At 46.7% G+C, this 24,277-nt stretch overlaps 1 protein-coding gene across 2 annotated transcripts in view; it reads left to right on the forward strand.

The window, feature by feature from the left end:
• SAMD4A (sterile alpha motif domain containing 4A) overlaps window positions 1-24,277 on the forward strand; it is a 207,692-nt gene that overhangs the window by 150,601 nt on the left and 32,814 nt on the right. The window contains exons 4-6 of one of the 2 annotated variants that reach the window (XM_046008460.1): window positions 4,999-5,262; window positions 16,317-16,426; window positions 18,709-18,795. In XM_046008460.1, the coding sequence (XP_045864416.1) occupies window positions 4,999-5,262; window positions 16,317-16,426; window positions 18,709-18,795 (461 nt within the window). The remainder of the gene's footprint in view (window positions 1-4,998; window positions 5,263-16,316; window positions 16,427-18,708; window positions 18,796-24,277) is intronic. The other variant, XM_046008461.1, reaches the window with a different exon arrangement.

Genomic DNA, 24,277 nt, shown 5'->3' on the forward strand with positions numbered 1-24,277 from the left:
GATGTGACCAGACAGAACTCAAGTTTGGGTTGAGAAGACAAGCTGTTTGGTTTGACGAAAGTGGGCACGATTAGGAATATGGGAACTTACTGCCCTTATTCAAAAAGAAGTCAGCTTCTAGATTATAAACTCTAGAACGAAATGTTAAGACTGTCAGGAGGTGGAAACACATAGTGGTCGCAACGCAGAGTGCTGGTGGACAGGACTGGAGGGAATATCCTGACGATGAGAGACATGCCGGGAACTTTGAGCGTGAGAGTTCCCAAGGCTGCCTTTACTGCCTATGAAAACCTCAGTCAGCAAAGCAGAGAACAGCAGTTGTCTCTACCATTTGTTGAATTTGGGGCTCCGTTGTTAACATATAAAAAAATCGGGGTCCCCAAAAAGCAAGAATTGTACCCTGAATCTGCTGATAGAAAAAAAGGGACCAAAAGAGCTATGAATTCAGCAACATGTAAATTAATTTGTCTTTTATTAATGTTCATACTCTGCCTATATATAAAGATTATTTGCAACACAGTATTTCATCCGTGAGCACAAGTATGGTGCACACAGGGATTTTAAGGGAATTTCAGTCCCTAGGAGCCCAGAGCTCATGACTTAGGAATTCTTGAATTACCTTTCAAGGGGCTTCCAGCTCTGAAATGTTATGAATCTAGGCTCCTAACAATTTTTAAAGCAGAAATTACATTCAATGCATAAGCTTCAGGAGGACAGGGAAGTATGCAGTGTATCTTTGAAAGAGGTCCATTAAAGTTTGTGAGGATAAAGTTTCACTGACAGTGGAATCCAATTACCTGTACTTATAGGGATCTCTTCTCTCCTCCACGGTGAGTGAGGTATAATGCTTAACCTAACGGTGAACCAAAGAGCTCATGGGCCCAGTATCCCCAAACTTCCTCTTTCTGCAAACCCTATTACTTGTCACATTGGAAAGCAGAAAAAGTAGTTATTCCTAAATTTCTTAAAAGAGTCTGTCCCCAAAAGCCTGTCACTGAATTTTGAGCTAAAACTGAGCTGAAGTCAAGTTTGGTCAAAGGAAAGGGGTTAAAAAAATCTGATTTCCAGGCTTTCAAGAAAATACTCAAAAGAATAGGTCCCAGAGCCACGTATCGTGTTTTCCTCTAAAAAGGCATTGACGGGAGTCTCATTAAAGATGTTTTGAGATGAAAAAGAAATCATAAGTTTAAATGAGGTCAGAGAAATTGGCTAACCAAGAATGATATGGCAGAGTTTATTGCCAGATTATAAGACCCTCTCTACCCATCTACGGCTCCATGGCTGTAATGGGATTAAGTTTAGCTGGGTTTTTTCCCCATATTTCAATTAGACTTATTCAGTATTTGTTATTTATTTTTGGTTCACTTGAATTTATAAATGCCCCCCAAATCACAGTATTCTATTGGCCTACGTATGTGTACATACGTGGATATGTGGACATTCCTGAAATTTCCTGTAAGAAGACATAAGCAATATTGAACCTCTATTTCCTTCTAAAAATAATAAACAATATTGAATTTATACTCTACACTATATTAAGTTGTAGCTTCAGTTTTTTAAGGGCAAAAGAGGCACAACCTTGGTCCCCTGGGTAATTTTTAGTAGGATTTTCAATATAATAAATCCATCCAGAAACACGCATGTCCCTCCACCTCTCACTATTCTAAAGTCACAAATGCAATACAAATTCAGGACTTCGATTCTGCCGGAACCTGCTGATTTCTAATCTATATTGAGATTTTTCCCCCCCCAAGGTGTACTTAATTCTGCAGGGTTCAGATACCCAGGGGCAGCTTAAGTCTGAATGAAACATTGACTGTTGTCATTCTAAAGGTCTGCCTCTAGCTAGAGTCATTCTGGGACAGCTACCAGAAGACTGTTTTCACTGCTCTGCCTCTCTACTCACAGGAAAAAGGAATTTTTTATTTAGGTATTTACTTTTGCTTGAATATCCGTTTTCCCTCTATTTATCACCACATCAGAAGAATTCTTTGGTTTAAAAAAAATGGAGTGAGGAGACGACCATCAGCGCTCTGCCCCTGGCCACCTCATTCATGCCACAGCGGTGAGACCTATTTTCATGCTGCCCATGGCATTGATCATTGCCTCTGCCACTTTGTACCGAACATGAAGTAACCCTAAAATTGGCCTTGTGGTACAAGCCTCTACCTACTATCTCTACCTGAAGAATTGTCTTCACCCCAAAATGGCACGTGGGGCAGGTCACCTGTCACCTGCTTCTGTCTCCTTCACACAGGAAGACGAGCTGGTCTTGCCTCTGGGCCTGATTCTCTTTGGAGAAATGAGACATTTGCCCAGCATGACTTCACTCTTACTGGGGTGCGTCCCATGCCTGGATCTAAACACATGGCCATCTCTGCAATCGGAAGCTTAGCGTGAGGCATTTTGCTTGGTTGCTATAGGAGGTTGACTCCTAAGGAGACCTTGCTGTTTGGGTGCCAGCGCGGGAGTCTTTATGATGCAGATAGGGTGGGCCTTCAGTACAAAGTTACTGGGAAAAGGCCCTGGTTTTCCCTCAGCTATAACTGATTTTTTATTAGAGGCAGTAATTATCTGTGAGTAAAACCTGATAAGCCCCACTAAGTAAGGTAACGATCTTGTTCCATTCTCAATAACTGGTAGATTCCTCGTGTATCGCTTGACATGCCTCCCCAACAATGCCCATCGATGGGGAGGTAGTGTGGCATTTAAGAAAACTTTAGGTGGAAAGATGCAAATGTGTTCCATCCAGAAATGAAATTCAACTCCTACATATTTGGGATGGTGTTGTCAGCACCCAAAGAAGGGGATTCTCTTAGTGGTGTGCCCTCCCATGATTACATGTTCACTTGTCACCTCTAACCAAGCTAGATCCTAGGGGTTCTGCCAGTTCAAAGCTGGGTGTCTCTCTTTAGCCTGTTTTTATGGTGTGGGGTTTACCTCTAATCCTGGCTGTGAAGAGGAACCCCCATTTCCACTTGAGGCACACCTGGCTGGCACCATTCAGAGCATCAACCAGATAGATAGTCTGAAACGGTTGCCAAGGTATCAGAAAGCTAAGCTGGACTGTTCCAGCACTCAGTGAGCCCTCAACAAGTCTGCCCAATTTTATATAAATACTTAGACAGGCATGAAATGGATTTTCTGGATGTCTGGCTTTCTTTTTTTTTTTTTTCTATTGGCTTCTCTTCATTTTTGCTGCTGCTTCCTTTTTATTTACTTTTTTCCTCTTTGCTTTTTTTTTTTTTTCCTTTTTCTCTTGGTAATTCTGATCCAACCAGGTAGCAATGCGTTTTCCAGGGAGCCTTTTCCAATAGTTTCTTCCCTAGCCTATTTAGTGGAAAGGCAAGCTGTTTCAGCCTGTTAGGGTCAAAAAAAATTTTTTTAAACAAAGTTCCCTTTGCATTTTTTTAAAAATCCAGTGATAATTCCTTGCCTTTGATAGAATCTGCCTCAGGTGGGAATCTCTCAGGTTACAAATAGTAAATTCGGGCAGCTCCCTTTTTGCCTCCCTGTTCTGCTAATGAAGAAGCTTCTCGCCCTTCAGGCTGTCCCTCTTTCACACAAGTTGTCTCCCTTCTGGCCACGTGAAGCCACATGGAAGGAAACATTGACAACAGAGATGTGACCCCATTGCTCTCAAGGCCTGGTTGAAGCCAGCTGACCACGAACTACCTTCCCACACAACCACTGCCCCCAAATATGCTTTCTGGAAACACCCAGCCTTTTGGCTCTGGTCTTTCTCTTTGAAGTGAGGGCAAGGTAGTCTTCTGCTCAGGTCTTTGTGGTGTGGGTGCTTCTTACACTTGGTGTCAGCTCTGCTTACTAAAAAACACAGGTTCACACCAGCCAAGAAGAGCTTGTCCGGGCCTGGGAGAGCAAAACCTCACTGTAGGGGATAAGGCCAGAGATGGAACTTAATGGCTTCCCTGAAAAATGTTTAAAAATGCATGTGGCTCAATTCCATGTGAGCGTGGCCGCAGTCAAAATACCCCAGACCTGTCAGGAAGCGGGCCTCAGAGAATCTTATGAATAGACTTATTTTGTAAAGTTACTTAAACGCCCAGAAAAACCAACCGAGGGTAACGCCGGCTCCCCGGGCGTTGATTTGGGTGAAATCCCTCCCTCAAATGACCTCAGTTGAGTTTGGCTAGTTACAGGAGTTGTGTTGCTTTTTCCTCGTTTTCTGGAAGAGACACGGAAAACAGGGGCTGCGCAGATGTGGCCCACCGGGGGAAGCATTGATCCCGTGGGTGGAAACCGTCCCCAGCCCGCTGTGAGCGCCCCACCGGCTTCTGAATGAAGGCCTTGTTACCTGGCAGTGTTGTCAGTGTGAAGTTTGGCATTAACCTGTGAAGCCCGGGGAAAGAATCGGCCCTTTCACACACGGCCGCCCGTGTCCCGCACACACCCTGAGGTCCGTGTGCGCCCTGCGGCCCCCGAGGAGCCCGCACTCCTCCAGAACTGAGAGGCTCCCCTGCTTCCTGGCTGCCAGGCCTAGTCCACCTTCTCGTCCAGCCCAGCCAACATCCCAAACGGTGACCAGCCTGCCTACTCTTCAAGGAGTCCACCCCCAGTGACATGGGTAATGTCAGGTTCTGTGTGTTTCCAAAAAAAAAAAAAAAAGAAAAGAAAACTGTCTAACCCATGTTCTCTTCGCTCTTGGCCCATGGCCACTTTGCCAGTGATTTATAGGCCTCCTGCCACGGACCCTGATTTCTAGAGTTAGAATGAAACCCAGATCCGGAGCCACAGAGGTGAAGGCCAGATGGGCGGGGCCTGTAGGTTTAGCCTCTTTGGGGAAACCCAACCCACCAAGAGGCGCAGACGCATCCCTTTGAACCCCCTGAAGGGAAGGCCTCTGCCAGGCCTGTATTCAGCCTGCGGGGACCACAGATAGTTAGCGTCATTTCTCAGGGTTAAAAGGTATTGTGGGTTCTCTGTGGCCCAGGCTAAAGGGGGGGGAATAACCTATTTCATTTTATTTTTTTTTTCCAGTTCTCTCAGGCCAGGCACACCACAGCCCTTTGAAACGATCTGTGTCCCTTACCCCACCCATGAATGTGCCAAACCAGCCTCTAGGCCACGGATGGATGTCTCATGAGGACTTACGAGCTAGAGGACCCCAGTGCCTCCCATCCGATCATGCCCCCCTGTCTCCACAAAGCAGTGTAGCCTCTTCAGGAAGTGGTGGGAGTGAACACTTAGAAGATCAGAACACTGCTCGTAACACATTCCAAGAAGAAGGTAGTGGTATGAAAGGTGAGTGACGAACGAGAAACCACTGGGAACAGAGTCTGTCCCTTTATTTAGAGTCCCTTTATTTATTTAGGGTGAAAAGAGAGGTAGGTAGTCAGCGACAGAGGAGCCCAGCCCCCTCCCTAGGCTCGTGCATTTGACCCAGCCCTTGCAGCGCTCCAGGGTCCACCCTGGCGGAAAGGGCTCCCATTCCCCTTCTGGGGTATCTTGCCAAAACCTGGGAAGCAGGAACCAGAGCAGGAGAGGTCAACACTCTTTTTTTTTTTTTTTTTTTAATGTAGTGACTTGCAGGCAATTAAATGAGTCACCGCTAACGGCGGTAGGATCTCCTGTGCACGCACATTGCTCAGCCTTGCCCTGTTTGGAAAGGGGCTGAGCTCCTCATTGGCGGTGGCCAGGGAACTGTCAATAATTCAGCAACACAAACCACAGGCTCTTTCTTTTAAGTCTCTCCTAATGCAGAATGGTAGTCGTGCTTCCTTTCTTTCTCCCTTTTCTTTTGATATGCAAAGAAACTTTAAAACCCTTTCCTCTGCACCTGTTTAAGGGACGTGAACACAGTACCACTGAGAATCTATGTCGGAGTTTTAAGCCTGAGAACAGATTTGCATACAGTGATAAAGGCCTTCTCGTGCAGCATAAATAAATGTTTGTACATTGCCCTGTAAATCTAGCCTCTTCTTAAGCTACTCATCAGTAGACAGAGATTGCCAAAATACCCGTGATAGGTTCAAAGAGGATACGTGTGTTTTGTATTTTTAGACACCAAGTTGTTTAAAGCCTGGGAAGTCCTCGTGGAAGGATGCTCGTCAGAGACCCAGGAATAACAAATTTAGATGGAGAAAGAGTAATTAGCCTTGCTTCTGGGAGTACAATACTGCAGGGGGCTCTGAGAGCAGCCCTCTTTGCTGGCATCCAGAGTCCTGAGGATTGGCTGTCTCCAACCTTCCCCTCGAGAAGGATGTGTTGATGTAGGAGTCTCTCCACCAAGTCCCTTCCCCGCTATGGAATTGTGGCACAGAAAGACACCCATGACCACCCAGGGGCCAGTTGTGTGAGACCACCAGGCAGACGCAGGGAGCCTGTCCATTAGGGGAACAAAGCTGCCGGAAGGTGCTTCCCTGGTGCCTTCCTTGAACATTCCTTTCCCTCAGCGGCAGGCCCGTATGCTCCCCATGCCACCCCCATCCCATGGTGAGTGCCCAGAGTGAGTGGGATGTGTCTTGATGCTTTCTTCCGCTGATACAAGTGGGTCTTTAAAGGTGTTTAACAGACAGCACAAACAATGGCTCATTTTGGCATGGAGGGGATGTGTGTCCTCTTTCTCTTTCACAGTTTTCAAGGGAATGTGTCATAATTTTGGAGACCTAGCAAAACTCATTTCTGAGTTCATGCTACATGGTTCTGTGCTCTGGCAGCTGAGCCCCAGGTGATGGGTAACCAATGAGCCTCAGCCATGTTTTAGGTAAGCCTGTAGGACATCTGTCATGGGGACCCCCCAAGTACCCGAGGGACCGGAGGAGGCAGGGCCAGCCGTTCCTCTGGATTAGCTTCTTCACAGGCCAAGTGGAGTGTCTGGGCAGCACCTTTCCAAGAAAGTGTATGTGTGGTTCTAATCAGTGACTGTGGGAAGGAGGCCTTGGCCCTTGTGTTCAAGGGCAAGGAGGGTCCTAAAGGAAGGTCGTTCTCTGGGATACAGACGTCTCCCAGAGAGGAATGCTCATCCTGTCTGGTTATTAGAGGTCTGCTTTCTTTCCTTTCTTCCTTTTACTTTTCTTCCTTCCTTCCTTCCTCCTGTACATTCATTCATTCATTCTTTCAGCTTTAATGTATACCTTCAACATCCTCCCAAAGTAGGTAAAGGTGTGATCATCATGTGCTATTGTTTTGAGGTGAGAAGAGAATAATGACAGAAAACCCAAATAAACTTCTTATTGCTGTTTTAGAATAAAAGCCAAAATATTCCAAAGTTCAGGGAATATCCCCTATGTAAGCATCTTCTATTCTTTTCTTTAGAATTGATAAGAATTGTCTCCTCAGAGATCCTTCAGTCAGAAAGTGACGCAGATAAGCTCTTACATCCAAGATTTTCTTAATAGGCCCAAGGGATTTGGTGACCAAGTAAAACAGAAGACTCTTTCCTATAAACACCCTCCTTCTGCTGACCTAGCAAACTGTCCTTTTCCCAAAGAACTGGATCAGGATTCAAAATATAAAGTCTGTAGCAAATGAGAGGGCAGAACATATTTGAAAGAAGGCAAGAGAAACAACGAAGAGTTGTATTTGTGGGAAAAGTATGTTTGCAGTTCAGCTGATAGGTCAAACCATAGAAATTTCCACACCTGAAACAGCGGCCTCCCAGAATATGGGGGGCTGCCTTCAGCCCCCCAGCGGTGACTGGAGATGTCTTCTTGAGAAGGCAACTCTGTCAGCGAAGCCTGTACAGGGTGGCCTCCCAGGACAGTGCCCAGGAGGCAGCCCTCACCAGGCCCAGCCCAAGAGTTTCTCGTTTGATTCCCAAGTCCGAGAGCAGACACCGGTTTAAGTTTCCAAATTAATTCATACTTTCTGAGAAATGAAATACGAAATCAAACGAAGCGCTTCTAAAAAGAGCCAGCTCTTGCCCTCAGATCCACATCTCCTTCTTCCGTGTAACCAGGTGTTTTGGCAGGAGTATCAACCCTTTTAGGCTACTTTATGGTCCACCTCAGGACGCCATCAGTAAATTGCTATTTTTCTAAAGTTCTTTTAAAAGCCTGGTTTACAGAAACAACAAGGAATCTGTAGTTGAATTTGGAGGAGTTCCAAATCTCCAGAGGATGCGTGTCAGCCCTCTCCCTGCACCTTGGGGAAAGAATAAAAAGTCACCATAATTGAGCTTAATTTAGTGTGAATTCATCTTTCTTGCCAACAGCTGTGCATACCTTGTGGAAACATGGTGTTTATCTAGTCCTTCCTTTTCATCTGGACAAACTGGCCAGGCCTGGCTACGAATTATCCCTTAAGAGTGGGCCTCTTGGGTCAAGAGTGTGAAATAAAGCTCACAGCCCAGGATTCTTCTTTTTTGAATTTTTCACGACATCGATCTCGCCCCTCTTTTTGTTTTGGGGTCAGCACCCTGCCAGGGATCGTCGCAAAGTTCTCTCCCAAGTAGACCAGCTTGCGTTCTCAGGGGAATAACATCATCTGCCTGCTTTGCTTTGTTTTTCCTTTTATAGTAAATACCATCCCGAAGATGTAAGTCAGCTCCAAAGCCCAGATTGGCTGTCCCTCCGGGTAGGGATCTCAGACTAATTTCAGGCTGAAGCAGGAGTGGGATCAGCTACTCGACGAGAAATTAACGAACAGAAGTAGGAAACAACAGGAATAGGAGTTTCCCCCTTAACATGCCCCATGGAGGCTGCTGGTTATACATTGTTGGCCCAGATACGCTGATCGAGGTTTCTAAATTCAGTTGTCCTCGTTGTTGGCAGAAACATCACTGTGACTTATCCCAGGGGAAAGATTCATGATTCCCAGGTTGCTCCTCAATCATAATACCCTCCTTTCCCTCTGCACTCTTGCCTCTTCTCTCATGCAAAGCCTTCAGGTGGCCCAGAGGAGGAAAAAAGACATTCCCCTAATTTCCTGCAAGGAAGAGAAACCTAGACAAGCAGAAGTCTGTTGGTTGGGGAAACACATCTACCCCTCATAGCAGCATCATGTTCTCAGAAATAATGTAGAGACATGACATCCAAAGACTTCTCAAAAGGCCAGGGCTGTCAACGGGTGGTGGGGCTGTGTTCTATGGAAGCAGAGAGAACAGAAGAAAGACTGGTTCATAGGTTTTACTTTAGTTCTTATCAAGTCAGTTGGCTTTTAAGCACCTGCTGAGAGAGGCTTTGGACTAGTTTACTGGGGAGACAGAGAAGAAAGAGATGGGACCTGCCTCATGGGAGTCCCCATCCCATGAGCAGCAAACACAGACTGGATGCAGGTGCACAGCTGTGAAATTGTCTTGTCTTTGGAGACTTGCCCTGGGTCAGGGTAGGCACCAAGGAGGACCCTGATGCCAAGTCGAGAGACGTCAAGGAAAGTTCCTGAGGAGGAGAGGCCTGGACCTGAGTCTAGAACCTGATTACATGTTAGCCAAATACATAAGGTGAGGGAAGGGCATTCTGTGCAGAGGGAAAAGGATGCAAGAAAAGCATGGTGATGAGACAGATCAACCGAGTACCTCCTATAGCCTGAAGGTCAAAAGGACATGGGAAGGAGTCTGGAGAGGAGAAAGCCAGGCTTCGCGAAAGGTTTGGCATTCATAGAAGCTGTCAAGGGCATTTAGCAGCAGAACGACCTGCTTACCTTTGCTCCTGAGAAATCGGACCCTAGCGGAAGTCGGGGAGGGAGCGCATAGGAAGGGAGGAGGAGCAGAGGATTCTGGTTTGGGAAACCAGCTGAGAGGTGGGAGCTGTTTAGTAACGGAGGAGGAAAAAAAGATGGGACCAAGGCAAGCAACAGTGAGAATGGATTCCAAGGAGTGTGTGGGCATGGTCTTCGTGTGAGAGAATTGAGAAAGCTCGGAATTGAATGTGTCCTCTTGAAAGCAGACCGTGCAGGAGTGGGAGGAATTTAGGACGATGCCCAGGTTCCTGCCGGGACAGCTAGATAATCCACAGTGTCCTCTATAGCAAAGAGAACAGAGGAGAAGAAACAGATCCGGGGCCAGTGTGAGTCTGGTGACTCACGGGGACTGGTGAGTCTGGAAACCAGTAGGACACTCCGAGGAGCTGAGCCAGACCTTGGTGTACCATTCTTCCCTGGCTGGTCTCCCTAAGCCCCAGCTTCTCTCCCCACCTGCACAGGTTAGCACTCTGACTGCCTGTGGGGAAGCTGGTGTGGGAGATTCCATTCCAGATTTCTGGCTAGTAAGGCCCATAGATTTGGGTTCCTAAGGGTGACAAGCTCCATGACTTTCTTGTCACAGCTGTCAGCGGGAGAGGGATGGAGGTCGGGGCTGTTTCTCTTGACACGAGCTTCAGCCTCACCATCAGGAGTGGAAATTGACTGGGTTGCCTTACGATGTGTGGTGTTCTGTCGGTTCAAAATATGGAGGCAATGGAAACTTTACATTGTTTGTATTCAGACATCATACAGGTTCAAAAGAAACCTGTGGCTCCAGTCACCTTGATAGAAACCTAGCAGTTAAGAGTGGAGGGGACCAGGGACTGGGAATATAGGCCTGGTTGCCTTTCCTAGGGAGTCTTCAATGAAACTGAAGTTTTTTTCCCTCACAGTGAAGGAAATGCATTGCCTGTTCTGAAGTAGCCAGTTTGGGGTTTCGAGTTGGTTTTGAAATGTAAACCTTTGAACTTCTCTGCCTGTCTTAGAATGTGATTAGAAAAATTATTGAGAAGTGTGATCCTTTTTAAGACGAAGAACCGTATGACAAAGCTTTGTGAGAAAAGTGGTGAATCCAGCATTTCTGAGGGTCATAGGGTATGAGTGATGGGTTGGGAGTATGGCCAGGACTCTTCTCAGCATGGCTGTCATGGGAACAAGCCACCATGTTCTGAATGTTGACTTTCTAGACACCGTCTTGAATTCATCTAACTTGAAGGCCAGGAGTTAGTAAATTCCCTTCACTTTCTTTATTCTCAAATGCCAGCCTATATCCTGCATGGGTAGGTCCTCATGGGCTCAGATTGTGCCCCCTCTTCTCAGGTAGACCAGAGGCCCATTGTCTTTGCAAAGAAAATTTCCAGGATTCCCCCAAATTCTAAAGGATATAAGTCTTTTAACCACCATTCCTTACCAAGCATGGGTCTTCAGCTGTGGTGCTTGAAGAACTGTGCAGGCTTGGGGAGGGCAGCTTTCCACATGGAACCCAGCCGCCACTTAATGACGCAAAGCAAGCTGCATGTAGAACACCACTTAGGAGTGTCACAGCTCATGGAAACATTGAGAAATTTAATCCCTGTGTTTGTAACTGAACCGTCTAAGTTGGTATTTTAGTCAAACTGTTCCTTCTGAGACCCACACAGGCTCCCCATCAATGTGAGCCCTTCTTGGAGGCCACAGCAGCCGTTTCCCAGGATTGAGGAGCACACTCTCAGCTCCCAAGAACCAGAGACCAAGGCGTGTCTTTCTTTTGCTCAGAGGCTGGAGCAGCATTGGACTGCTCCTTCCGCTCTGGCCAAAAGTAGACAGGCTTCCATAATATTGATGCCGTTCCTGGACTTCTACTTTGTTTTTGAAGGGAATCTTTGCCCTCTCACTTCAACACTGAAAAGTACGTCTCTTCTTACCCTCAGCTGGTTCCCTCTTCTCTCCCTCAAAGACCAAGGATGCACTTGTATCTTGGGGAGAGAGAGAGAGTTGTCTGAGAGTAGCTTGGCTCTCTGTGGTGAATGCAAGTTGCTCTCCTGTCTGCAGGTATCAGGACGACCACGGGTGAGGCTTATTGTGGAAACCAAGGCTGTTCGTGTTTCTCTCTTCCAATGGCGCCTTATTCCCTGTCCTTACAAGGCTTCCCATACTGGGCCCTTCTGCAGTATTGGTTCCATCTTTCATTCTTGTGGAGTCTCTTTTTTTGTGAGGCAGTTGACGCATGGCCCGTTGAATGGTATATGCAGCCATTCTGGCAACAAACTTTTGAAAAAAGCAACTCAGGTTCTAATTGGACACCAGGCTCTGTGTGAGCTGTTGTACATGCCATAAAGCTTCTCTGTGGCTGGTTTGTCCAAACTCTAAAAGGGAAATAGAAACCAACATAATTGGAAATTGAACCCATTGGTAAAGACCAGCAGGTAAACACAGAGCGTATAAAAGAGGAGTGTAGTGCTGTTACCAAAAATGGCCATGTGGAGATAAACCATTGTGGGCTGCAGCAAGATCTAGAAGGAGATTCATGAAGGATGGACACTGTGCATGGGGACCCACCATCTGCATATGATGGTGATATTTTCTCCCAGAACCTACCCTTCGGATTTGTCCTCCAAGTTTTCTTCGTGGGCTTCTCTTCTCACCCCTTCCCCTAAATACCTCATGCTCCCAAGGCTCTATCTTGGCTCACCCCTGTTCTCACTCCATGCTCTTTCCCTGACTGATCTCACCACTTCCATGGCTTAAAGTCACCACCATATGCTGTTGACAAGTTCTCCCGCTCAGACCTCTCTTCAGAGATCTTGTCCCATCGACTTCCTCACCTAGATGGCTCAAAGGCAGTGATACTCAGCTGACATGAGGTGGAGCCCATCATTTCTCCCTTGTCACCCCAAATCTGTGGCTCCCCTATTCTCCCCTGGTCTTCAGATACTACCCATTTTTATCCTATTCCTTGCCACTGCCCCTCCAAGCCATCACCCAGGGCTTCAGTTCATCTCCTGGCCTCCATTCCCACATCCTCCAGTCCAGCCTTTACATGGCCAGCCATCATCTTTCTAATATCCTCATCTGATTGTGCCTCTGTTTCTCAGATTTCAGCAGTTCCTCATCACCAAAGACCAGATCTACCCTCCTTGTTTCAGCATTACAGATCTCAATCATCAGACCCTTTGTGCTCCACCTTGGATTAGCCATTCTCTATCACCCACCCAAGTGTTTGCTTGGCCCCAAATGCTCTCTTGGTTCTATGATTTGCTAATATGCTGTTCCTGCTTCCAGAGAGGCTTCCTCACGGTGGTCTGCCCAATGATTTCCAGGCTGCTCCTACTGTGAAGTTATCCCTCACTCCCCAAGGGAAATCAAAATGCTCATTGTCCTGTGCCCACCTAGAACTTGGAGTTGACCTAGCACTTGTTCTACAACTGTTATAAATGTATTGTTTGAGTCAGTCATTCTCTCTGGATTAAAATTTCTTTGATGGCAGGGACATAGAAAACACTCAATAAGGGTTGAGTGGGCAAATATCAGGATGCTCAGTCGTGGCAAGGAAGTCAACCTGGCATATAGCAAAAGCATCTTAATCTTTCTCACACTGCGTAAGAGAGTGACTTTCAAGTCTGGGACCTCCATTGACAAGTCCAACAGAAGCAGCCCAGTGGAAGCTAAATGGCTGTGTGCCAGCCAGAGGGGGGGAGCCCAGGAGGCATACATGCCCCCAATCATGTATCAGCGCCTTCAAGAAACACCCCTGCTTGTCTTTTCGTTCAAGCATAGCCATAGCTCTTCAGAATGAAGAAACAATGTCTGAGGTTATATGAGATGGTTCTCAGCTTTGCATCCACCTGTGGCACCTGGTCCATGGGAAAGGATCTGAACTTTTAGTTAGGCTTCATCTCTGGGTAGCATCTTAACAGAATCTAGCATCCAGATTGTTGGAATTCCTGGCTTGGAAGGAGTGGAATGGTGCGGGTGCTCACCTCTCTGGGTTTTTTTCCCTTTTAATGGAGTTTTGTTTTAATCCCTGGCAAAAGAAGTTGCCTTGTCTCCAAGCAGGGGGTGAAAGATTAGTAAGCTTTCTTACTAATCCAAGTTCTTAAGAACTTGGATTTCCTCTTCGTTGTTCATGTTTGAGGAAGGAGAGCTCTTTAAGCATGGAACACAGAGCGAGGCATGGAGACACTTGCCGTACAAGCAGAGTCAACATGTGCCTGCCTCAGGGAACAGTGGCCAATGGGGACTTACCAGGAAGAGATACACAAATAAATTCTCCGGAAGGCCTAACTCACCATGTTGTGAAGTTGGTAGGAAGACAACTCCCTCTGGCCCACATTTTCACTAAATAAATGGTTGAGGCAGGCTCTTCCAACCCTCTGACAGGAATTCTAGTTGTCCAAATCTTTTATAAAAAGGAGCTAGTACTGACTGGAATGCTAGTCTTGCTGAGTCAAAATTTGCACCCTACTGTCCCCAACTCTCAAAACACCATATTGCCCTCTTGGCTTTTTTGACATGATTTGGTAGCTCAGGATTCTCTTTTACCATTAGTGGCTTTTGCCTGATAACCCTAGGGCACCGGTGAAAAGTCTGGCCCATGAGATGCTCCGTACTCTGTGACAGATTGTGCCCAAGTGTGCCATGGGGTCACCCAGACTTTGCTGAATCATGATCACTGAGTTCTCTGAGCAGCAAGTTGGGGCTTTTCAAAGATGTGAGTAGCCAACATGAAACCTGATGCCAAAGCGTTGACAAGTCACTGGCCCCAAAGCTGGAGCTGTGGTTATTTGCTGCTCACACTGCAGAAGGATCAGCATTGTTTCAACAAAAAAACATGGTGGAGAATAAAGTCTGGTAAGATGGGTCCAGGATGCCGCAGGAGGGAAAGTACCAGGACCTGGGCTGGCAGGGCCTGGAATCTATGCAACCACAGTTTGAGTCAAGGAGGACTTAAGCAGTTGGTACTATGTGCCTGGGGAAGCCTTGTCTCTTTGTGGTTCCTGGTGGTCCCAGAGGGACTCTCTGCTTGTCATGGTAGAAGGGTGGGCCTAGAAGCACAGAATCAAGTTGATTTCTTACCTGAAATGACTGAGTTTGTTCTTCAAAAGGCATTGGGGCTATCCAGTTCTGTTTCTCTACAGGTTCCCCTTCTTCAGCCTTCACATTACAGCAGATCACAAGGTAACCTTACCAGGCCTGCCCTCCCCTTGTAATCTTTGAATTTGGGGAGATCATCAAATACCCACATTCCAGAAGCCTAGGTCAGGTTCTGTGGGGAGGCTGGGCCTGATTACAGAGTGGGCCAGTTTTCTTCATCAATCCCAGTTAACTACTTTAAAAATTGGAAATTGGAAGTTTCCCACTTACTCTGGGTGTTCGTCAGTGCCTCAGAATAAAGCACTTGGCACAATAGACAGCATCTTGTGATCAACATGGTTAGTAATGGATAATACTTGATAGGAGACGTGAATAACATTTACCCAGTGCTTTAACATTTCAAAGTACTTTGATGACATTGTTTCCCCAGCCCTACCACTGATGGACTCTTACAAGAAGTTGATACAAGGCAGGAAAAAGCCGGGAGGCAGGAGGCCTGTTTCTAGCCCCATTTCATCACATACTTGCTCCGTGACCTAGACAATGACTTAACTTTGCCATCTGTGAAATGAGTGAAGGGTGGGGAGATGGGATTCTAGAGAATTCTCAAAGATCCTATTTGCTCAAAAACTCTGAATTAAAAGAGCAGGGGCAAGTGCTTTGTTTTGGTTGAACTTAGCAAGGTGATAATTCTCATGGATTTTGATGCAGTTACTATTTAATTTTCCCAACTCTAGAATCCAAAATGTGGGCTTATTTCAGATATGCTTTGGAGATTCTATTATCCTATGATCTAGCCAATTTGGGGGCCTTTCCAGTCCTGGTATATTTGTGGTTAATATTCAAGGAAAAGGTCTGAGACACATCCAGACACATTCCATGGCCTGGAGAAATGGTCACTGCACATGCACGCACACACACACACACACACTGGAGTGATAGTTTTGGAGTCTAGGATGCCCTTATTCCCGCTGGGGTGGAGAAAGGCAGAAGAAATATTAGGCTAAGAATGAGAGCAACTCCACCCATGGACTCTCACGGTTGCCTGGGTGAGCTCTTTTCTGTGGAAATGGCAGAAAGAACACATGGAGAGCTACACTGAACCTAGAAGGAAATCTTGGAGAGGAAGCCTCATCCTATGTAGTTTTAACATTCTAAGTCACCTCTTTCCACATCAGTAATAAATAGTCTGGCCAAAGCAGTGGTTTTTGTCATGTTTTTGGTCATGAACCATTTTGAGGATCTTATGGAAGCTATGGATGACCTCTGTCCAGAAAACTACTCCTATATTCACAAACTGGGATATCATTCTAGGGAATTCCTATTTGCCCTGCAGCCCATGGACCCCAACGTAGCAACCCCTAGTCTAAAGTAGAAGAAGGGAGCCTTGACAGTGGGAATGTCAGGGCTAGACCAAGACTTCGAAGTCCATAATTTGTTGCCAAAATGGAATTGAACAAGTAGTAACATAAAGGATTTTTTTTCTTCTTTTTTCCCCCTCTGACCATCACCCTCCTGTCCTCTCTCTATTCCCACATCTTTTGTCATCTCTTCTTGTTCCCTTTCGATTTCTCTCCCCATCTCTCGTGCATCTTGCCCCGCAGATGTTCCAGCCTGGTTAAAAAGCCTCCGCCTGCACAAGTACGCTGCGCTTTTCTCCCAGATGACCTACGAGGAAATGATGGCCCTTACCGAGTGCCAGCTGGAGGCTCAGGTAAGGGCTGCAGGTGACCATTCCCTGAGAAGTTGCCCCAGATGGAACCTGAAGTTCCAGCTCAAGACAGACCTTGTTCGGACCCATACCTATCCCCACCCAGTAGCTTGCCTTGTTCTAGGAACTGCCAGGTGCTGGCCCACATTACATGGTGAGTAAGGCTGAGTTCTTGTCTTCAGCGTCCAGTAGGAGGTGGGGGACCAGCAGATAACTGGGAGGCAAATAAGGCTCAGTGAGAAAGAGTATGAAAAAGGTAATACCCAGGTGCATGCTCTAAGTTCAAGGTAGAGTGGCCTAGAAAGAACATCTGACCAAGGCCCCAAAGAGTCTGGGTCCCTGCCTTTGCTTTTCCTGTCCCCTCCCTCCATCTGCGGGACAAGGGGTTGTTTGGACTATGACAGATTGGTTGTCTGTTGCCCAGTCTGGTAATAAATCAGCTAACTTCTAGTAGTTAATAATTAGAAGCACCAAGTCATGCCTCAGACCTTCCCCAACACTTATCCAAGAACATGTTCAGATTGGACACAGTTAAGATCAGAGTAAGTTGTGCCAAACATTTTTTTCTTCTAACTACCTTGAATAACATGGGACTGACGCAGAGAATGGGATTACCCCAGGTCTCTGGTTTCATTTCCCTTCTGAGTGCCTTAAAAGAACAAAGTTTCCCCTTCCTTCTCAGGCATCTTTGCCCAAGTCTGGATGCCAAAGGCTAGGCCAGTCAACAGACCCCCCAAAACTGACCATGTTTCCTAGCATGCTGTGCTCGAATAAATAAATCTGACTGATGTCTTTGTTTCCCTTGTTTAAAATGCCATTTGCATGTTTCAAATTGACCTCAGTTTCTTTTGAGCAATGATTTAAAAGAATTAAATGTCTGAACAGGCTAATAATATTTCCTTCGCAGGAAGAGGAGATTGTACCCTTTGGGGCAATACTGCTCTCGACTCCTGCCTCCCAGCAGATGCTGGTTTCCCACTGCATCTTCAGTACCCTCAGTTAACCTCTGCAGGCCTGGCTGAACACCAGTATTGAGATGCAAGGCAAAGCCCAAAGTCACTGTACATTCTAGGAGAATGAAAAGCACTAATTTCAACTTCCTAACACTTCTCCCACCACTTTTTGGATCTTGATTGTTCCTTAATCAATCCCAGGGATTGATGACAACTACTTCTAAGAGCATTTTTTGGTATTTGGGTCAGAGTTAAGGAAAAAAAAAATCTAAGTCCTCAGTTATTTGACTTGAGAAAAAACAAGACCTATTTGACAGAGAGGACAAAGCCAGAGGCAGGCAGAGTAATTTAATTCACTTGAACCCGAAGTCGAGGCTAAAGAGAAATCTGCCCTCAGCACTTCATCTTAGAGAGTGAGTTCTGCTGTCACTCGAGTGTTAATATCTCTGAAGGAGATGCCTCTGGTGTTCCCATCTTTTCCTTCTGTAAGAGGAATTCTGTGAGTAGGTGTAAGAAGAAGTCACCAGAAGTTTGCCTTAGAGACCTGACTTAAGAAAGGACTGGGTGTGGTGCAAAAACAATGAATACTGTTATGCTGAAAAGAAATAAAAAATAAATAAATCAATAAATAAATGAAAAAAAAAAAGACAGGACCTCCTGTTTGGAACTTTGCTGTATCTCTCATCAACAAGCATTGAACTAAATCCTTGGGTTCACCACTGCACACCATTAAGACAAAATCCACAACCCTAACTGTGAATCCTCCTCATTTAGCTCAAGTGATGACTGAACCAGAGTTTTAGGTTCTTTTCTTTTCTTATTTTCCTTATGGAGACCAAAGATGACCTGTAAACTACCAAAAATTACCCTGTGTTGTACGGTACCTGGTGAGAACCATTACCAGACTTTAGAGATGGGAAAACCCAGGAAAAGTTTGAGAAAACAATGAAGCTCTGTATGGGATTAGAACCTTCAAGCAACCTTGGGTGGGAATGAAATGACAAAATACAGAGAAGAGTGTATAACTTTAAAATGATCGTTGAAGACAAGAAATTTCATGCTGGGTGGGTAATTGGCTGTTCTAGTTTTCTCTCTCTTTTCTCTCCTAAAGGTCACAGCCAAAGGACACAGGCAAATGTATAACCAGAATTAGTTAGAACATTTAGTAAGGAGAGGTTTATGACAGAGGGGACTGAAGAGAGAGACAAATGGATATTTACTAGTTCCCAAACGTAGGAACCAAGAAGACAGTGAAGTACTGAATAGCCTCCAGGAGTCTCTAAACTGATTCTTAAAAATATGTTTTTAAGTGTAACTTTTATTTAATTACAGAATGTTACCAAAGGTGCAAGACACAAAATTGTCATCAGTATTCAGAAGCTCAAAGAAAGACAAAACCTCCTGAAGTCTTTGGAAAGGGTGAGTGACCGATAGGGAAGGGCGTTTCTCTGCCGCCTTAATGGGAAAAGTCTCGGCTGAAGGTGTCATGGCTAGACCTACCTTGCAGAGTTTTTCACCTTGTTTCCTTACCAAAGGCAGAAAAAGAATGAAAGGATTCTGAAGTCAAGTTTCCTGGTTATCCACACTCCTGTGTAACCTGACCACTGCCATATTTACTCCCTGGGTCCAGGCAGCCTGTGACTGGCCATCCCGGGAGACCCTGGCTTCAATAGAAGGCATCAGAATCACTGGGCTGATAAGCACTTATCAGCTACCACTGTTTCTTTTTGTTTGCTGCCTACACAGGTTCTCTTCCTATCTTTGATGCCAATATCATTTTTGGGATTTGGTGACTTTACGATTTCATCGGAGGGGCAAAAGAGAGCAAGACTCATTCCCGTGTTGCCTCTGCCCCAACCTGGAATTCTGGTGCAGGCACTGCTGTTGGGAGGTGGTTGGGATTGGCGGGCTGGAAGCTCCGTAGGCACGTGCTCCCTGCACAGCCTGAGCAGTGATGTCCTCTCGCAATCCCAGGGTGCCTTTGGAAAGGAAGAAAGTATGGAGCTTGATGGGGCTAACACAAGTTCTGTGAGCACGTAAAAATTTTATAATGCAATGGGAGTTTTTTTTAACTGATTTACAAAGATGTGTGTGTATAATTTTACATAGAATATATAAAGTTACCCTGAATTCATATCTCATAAAATATAAAGTAACATATACTTACAGAATATGCATATATAACTTTATAAGGCAGGCGGCTTTGAAAGCCTTGGGAGAGATAGACAGGGAGAGACTACTCACATGCACGTCCATACTGAGAGGCCTGTCCTTAAAGTGAATCACAGATGACAAGTGACCTATCTGACTGAAACCAAGGTTATTCTTAATTCTGTTTTATTTACCAAGCAGTTTGTCTGACTGAGTGATTGTTGCCATCTTTAATATAAGAACCCATTTTGTTGTCGACCATGCAAAAAGGCCAGTTTTCTCTGTCTCTGTTAGAAAGCCCAGGAAGTGTTCTGCCTAAGGACTAGACAGCTGAGTATTATGGCGAGAGAGGGATCAGCCCCCTTTTTTCTCTGGAGCTTCCCTCAGAAACTCACAGGAACGCTGTCACTGAGGAAACGCAGCGACCTGAGAGACAGAGACGGAACCGCTGTTTTCTTCTACTCCCTGGGGCTTGGGCCAACTCAGTGTGGAAACCCAAGAGCAGCAAGGTGACCCAGGTGGCCTGACAGGCCGCTCACTTTCTGTCTGGCCTTTGAGAAGCCCGTTGCCATTTCGCACCTTGAATAATATTAATTTCGCAAAAATACCTTCTGCCAGGCTCACTGGAATGGGAATTGTTGAAAAGATGACAAAAGTCACACAAAGTCTCAGGGCCGCTAATGACCAAGAGAAAAGCAGTAAGGAGTTTATTTTGACTTCTTGAAGGAAGAAAGCTTGTGTGTGTATCAGACCAACGTGTTGACCTTGCCTCAGAACACCTGAGCTCAGACACCTGTGTGCTCATCCCTTCAGGAAGTGATGGCCTGGGGGTAGAGATCCTGCATCCACTGAGGACTCAGGCCCTCTGCTCTGTTCTCTCTCCTGGGCCCCAGGGCCCTCCTGCTCTTTGAGGGAGGGAGCTGTCCCTACTGTGTTACCTCTTAGGTCACCACCCACAGACTCGCACCAGCCCTTTCTCTGGCATTCCCAGATGTCCCGAGCTGATTATGCTGTTGGAAATGCTGTCATCAGGCCCCTGCCTACAGCATTCTTACCTCACATAGAACCCAGAGATTTCTAAGGAGATAGCTGGGACCCGCCCGTGGCTAGTTCATAATCAGTAGTCGCTGCAGGTAAGCTCGAGGTCCAGAGCACTTCCACTCACTCACTGAATACGTACTAGGCAGCTGCCTTGGACTAGATTTACCCCCATCCACTGGAGACTAAGCGTGAGTAATACAGAAATACGTGTTTTTTGCCTTTGCGGAGCTCGGATGCATGTTGCGACACAGATATGTCACACAGACATTGCGGTGCTCTCACAATCCCCTGTGATCAGCCCTATCACTGAGGCTGGTGAGGGGAGCTTCCTGGGACAAAACCGAGCACTCTGCTGCTGGGAGGAGGAGGAAGAGCGTGGAGGGGCCGGCATAGACTGGAGACCCGGTAGGAGCCTAGAGCCAGCCTTGGTGGTCCCTTGAACTAGGGCAGGGGACATGAAGGTGGAGAGAGGGACAAAGGAAGTCATTTAGCAGAAGTCCAGGCATTGGCCTGGGTGCCGTGCCGTTTGGAAATAGAAAATGTAGGAGGAGTTGCCAGGGCGGGAGAAGTGGAGGTCGGCCGGACAGATTGTCTGAGGTACCAATGGGACACTGCGGCGCAAAAGGCAAGTTAGTGGCCAGAAGGACAATGCTGAAGTCCACAGGGTTTGAAAGACTCATTGTGGTTCATCTGTGTATAAATGGCAGTTGGTTTCCCAGAAGTGTGTGTTGAGTGGTAAGAGCTGAGGACAGACCCTGAGCAGCACCAGAAGATGGAGGGACCGAACAGTGCCAGAGGCTGAGCTGTCCTGAGGGTCAGAGAGAGTGTTTGCAGGAGGGAATCCCATCAGGGGTCCTGAATGTGTCCCATACCATGAGGACTGAACAGTACCCCCGCCCCCCGGAATCAGCCACCGGCAGGTCACTGGTAGCCCCTGTGAGGAGGGTCGCCAGGATAATGGAGGGATAGAGTGAAAACCCGTGAGCCAGGGAGTGTGAATGGGTGAGACAGTCATCGGGGAAAGATGTCTGGTGGAAAAGTAAAAGGAAAATCAGACTGGTCGCTGGGACAAACTTTTCAACATTGATCTCTAATACTAAAAATGTTTCCGCATGCTTTTCATTCATTGTCTTTTTTGCAACTAACTCCCAAACTGTGAAGCTGGATCTTTCCCTGGCAACCTGGCCTGGAGAAAGGAGACACACACACACACACACACACACACACACACACACACACACTCGGGCTGTGTTCCCACAGCTCCCGGTCCTGGCAGCATGCTCACACTGTATGGGCCCAGGAATGGTAGCATCTTAGGGCGAGGATTCTGCTGTATTTGCTTTAGGTCCTGACTCCCGGTAGGGCTCAGCTGGGGTCTGGTGAATGAAAGGTGGCGAGGGAGCGGGTCTCAGCCGATGCCAGCCTGCTGTCTCCTGCATGAGAAGTCCAGGGCTTCCCATGCAGGGGGCAGGGCGGGGCCTTCTTCTTCCAAGACCTAAGAAAGCCAGGCAAGGGTTAGGTTGGCAAGGAGCTCCCTTTCCTGCATGCAAGCCCTGAGTTGTGATGCCCGAGCTGAGCGCTGGGACAGGTCTCATGGTACCTGCTCTGCCATGAGCTTCTCGGCTCGGCCCGTTAGTGATCGGACAGCTTCATTTTGCCTCTTTGTGTTTATAACGTAGCATTATATTTATGGTCTGAAGGATCAATAGAGACTTGGGTTGGTTCCCTATTTTTGTCAACATGCAGAATTAATTCCTATAGTGAGTCGAGGACACTGGAGTGAGTCCCACTTGGGCTATTTTCTAGCTTCCTTCCCAACCTGGGCATGCAGAGTTGAGTTCTAGAATGGATTTTGAAGGGTCATACATGTAACCCCATGGAAGCTGGCGTAAAGGGCATTGTTAACTTGTTGGTAGCCAAGTGTTTTCTTGGAGACATTGGTTTGAAGGCTTTGGGTGGGAAACAAAACAAAACAAAACTCTTCATGATTCTTGATAAGATATTTTACAGAGAGTGTCCGTCATTATTCATTAGGTTTATGGATTCCTTTCTGGGGTGGTTGTCTCCAGTGGAATAAAATGAGATTTGAACTTCGGGCCCATGCATATTTCCAGTTTCAAGGAGTTCAGCTCTTAGCATAATCAGAATCTCCTTCCTCCATCATTGAGTAACTACAGAAGCCTTTTGGCAGGTGACAGGAATGGGCGGGGGTTGTTTGGTGGCAGGTGACAAAACATCACCTCAGTGGTCGCTGGCACATGGGGGTAGCATGGCAGGGAGACATGTGATCTCCCAAATAGGCTGGCCAGCTCTGTCTACTCAGCCTCACTCTGTGAGGAAGTTTCATCCCTTTTCTCTCCTTTCCCCCTCCCCTGGCTGAGTCGGGGGCCGGTCAAGATCAGAACCCCCCATGTTCCAGATGCCAGGTATGCGGTTGGCTGGAAGTGGAGGACCTCAATGTAGGGGTCCCCCAGTTGACACACAGTTGAGTTGGGAAAGACAACAGGTGCTCTCCTGCCATGGGCCAGCTAGCTTACCTCCATATAATACCCTGCCTGGGTAGATCACCATGTCCAAAGTCAAGGAACCATTCGCATGCTGCCCTCTAGACTCTGGAAGAGGCTGGTCCAGTCCAGGCAGCAGGAAAAATGGGAGTCATCAGGAGCGCCCCCTCCTGTCCCCGCCCCTCTGGGCTCCCACATCAGACTTGCCAGCACAGGCAATAACCAGTCTTAACCTCTGCCATATCTGCCAGGCTTACAAGGAAGGCGGTAGACTCTAAAACCCTCCTCTTTAAAACAAAAATGGACCCTCTCCTCTAAAATAGGCTGGACAGTAGCCCTGAGCAAGACTGAGACAATTCTGATGGCTACTTAACATTTCACTTTCCTCAATAACCCTGAGTGCCAACTCAGCTAAGCTTCTGCCTCCAACGTCCTAAGCAAAGCAGGTTCCCCAAAGATGGGGCCGGGCTGTTGGTGGTCTACTGCCCAGAACTGAAATGTTGCCTGTCCAAGCCTGCCATCCCCAGGTTTCCTTTTTCTAATTGACTGATTGGGAAGTCTTGGTGTAGACGTGATTGTGTTCCAATTGTGTTTCTTGACATCTTCCAGCAATTTTTCTTGGTAAGGGAGGATCCCAGGAATGGATTGGTACTCGTGCTTCAGGCTTTTACAGAAACATCCTTGCTATTCTGGGCTCTCAGAGGACCAAGTACTTCATTAGTAATCAGGGCCCCAATTGTCAGTGTCCTTCCTGGGTCCCAGGGAGAGGTTTGCTGCAGAAGCACTGGGGCAGCAGCGGGGCAGAAGGCCAGGCCGCTCACCATGCCCAAAAGACTTCCAGGACCAGACCCCTGGCCCCAAGACTCGGAGCCTGTTCTGTGCCTCCATGAGCATCTGGGTCACAGATAAATGTCAATCAAAATCCACTTTCACTCTTTTTCTAATACATAATGGCCAGTAGATCCAACAGTAGGTACAGAAGGACCCAACTATATTCTACAATATATAAAGCCATTTATATATTATAGATAACTTCAGGGGATCCTTGAACAACATGGGGTAGGCAGCCCCCCCCCGTGCAGTTGAAAATCCATGTATAACTTTTGACTCCCCCAAAACTTAACTATGAATAGCCTACTGTTGCCTGGAGGCTTTACTGATACCAGAAGAGTGGATTAACACATTTTATGTGTTTTATATATATT

The sequence above is a fragment of the Meles meles genome, chromosome 6 (genome assembly GCF_922984935.1).
Source record: "Meles meles chromosome 6, mMelMel3.1 paternal haplotype, whole genome shotgun sequence".
Lineage (NCBI taxonomy): Eukaryota > Metazoa > Chordata > Mammalia > Carnivora > Mustelidae > Meles > Meles meles.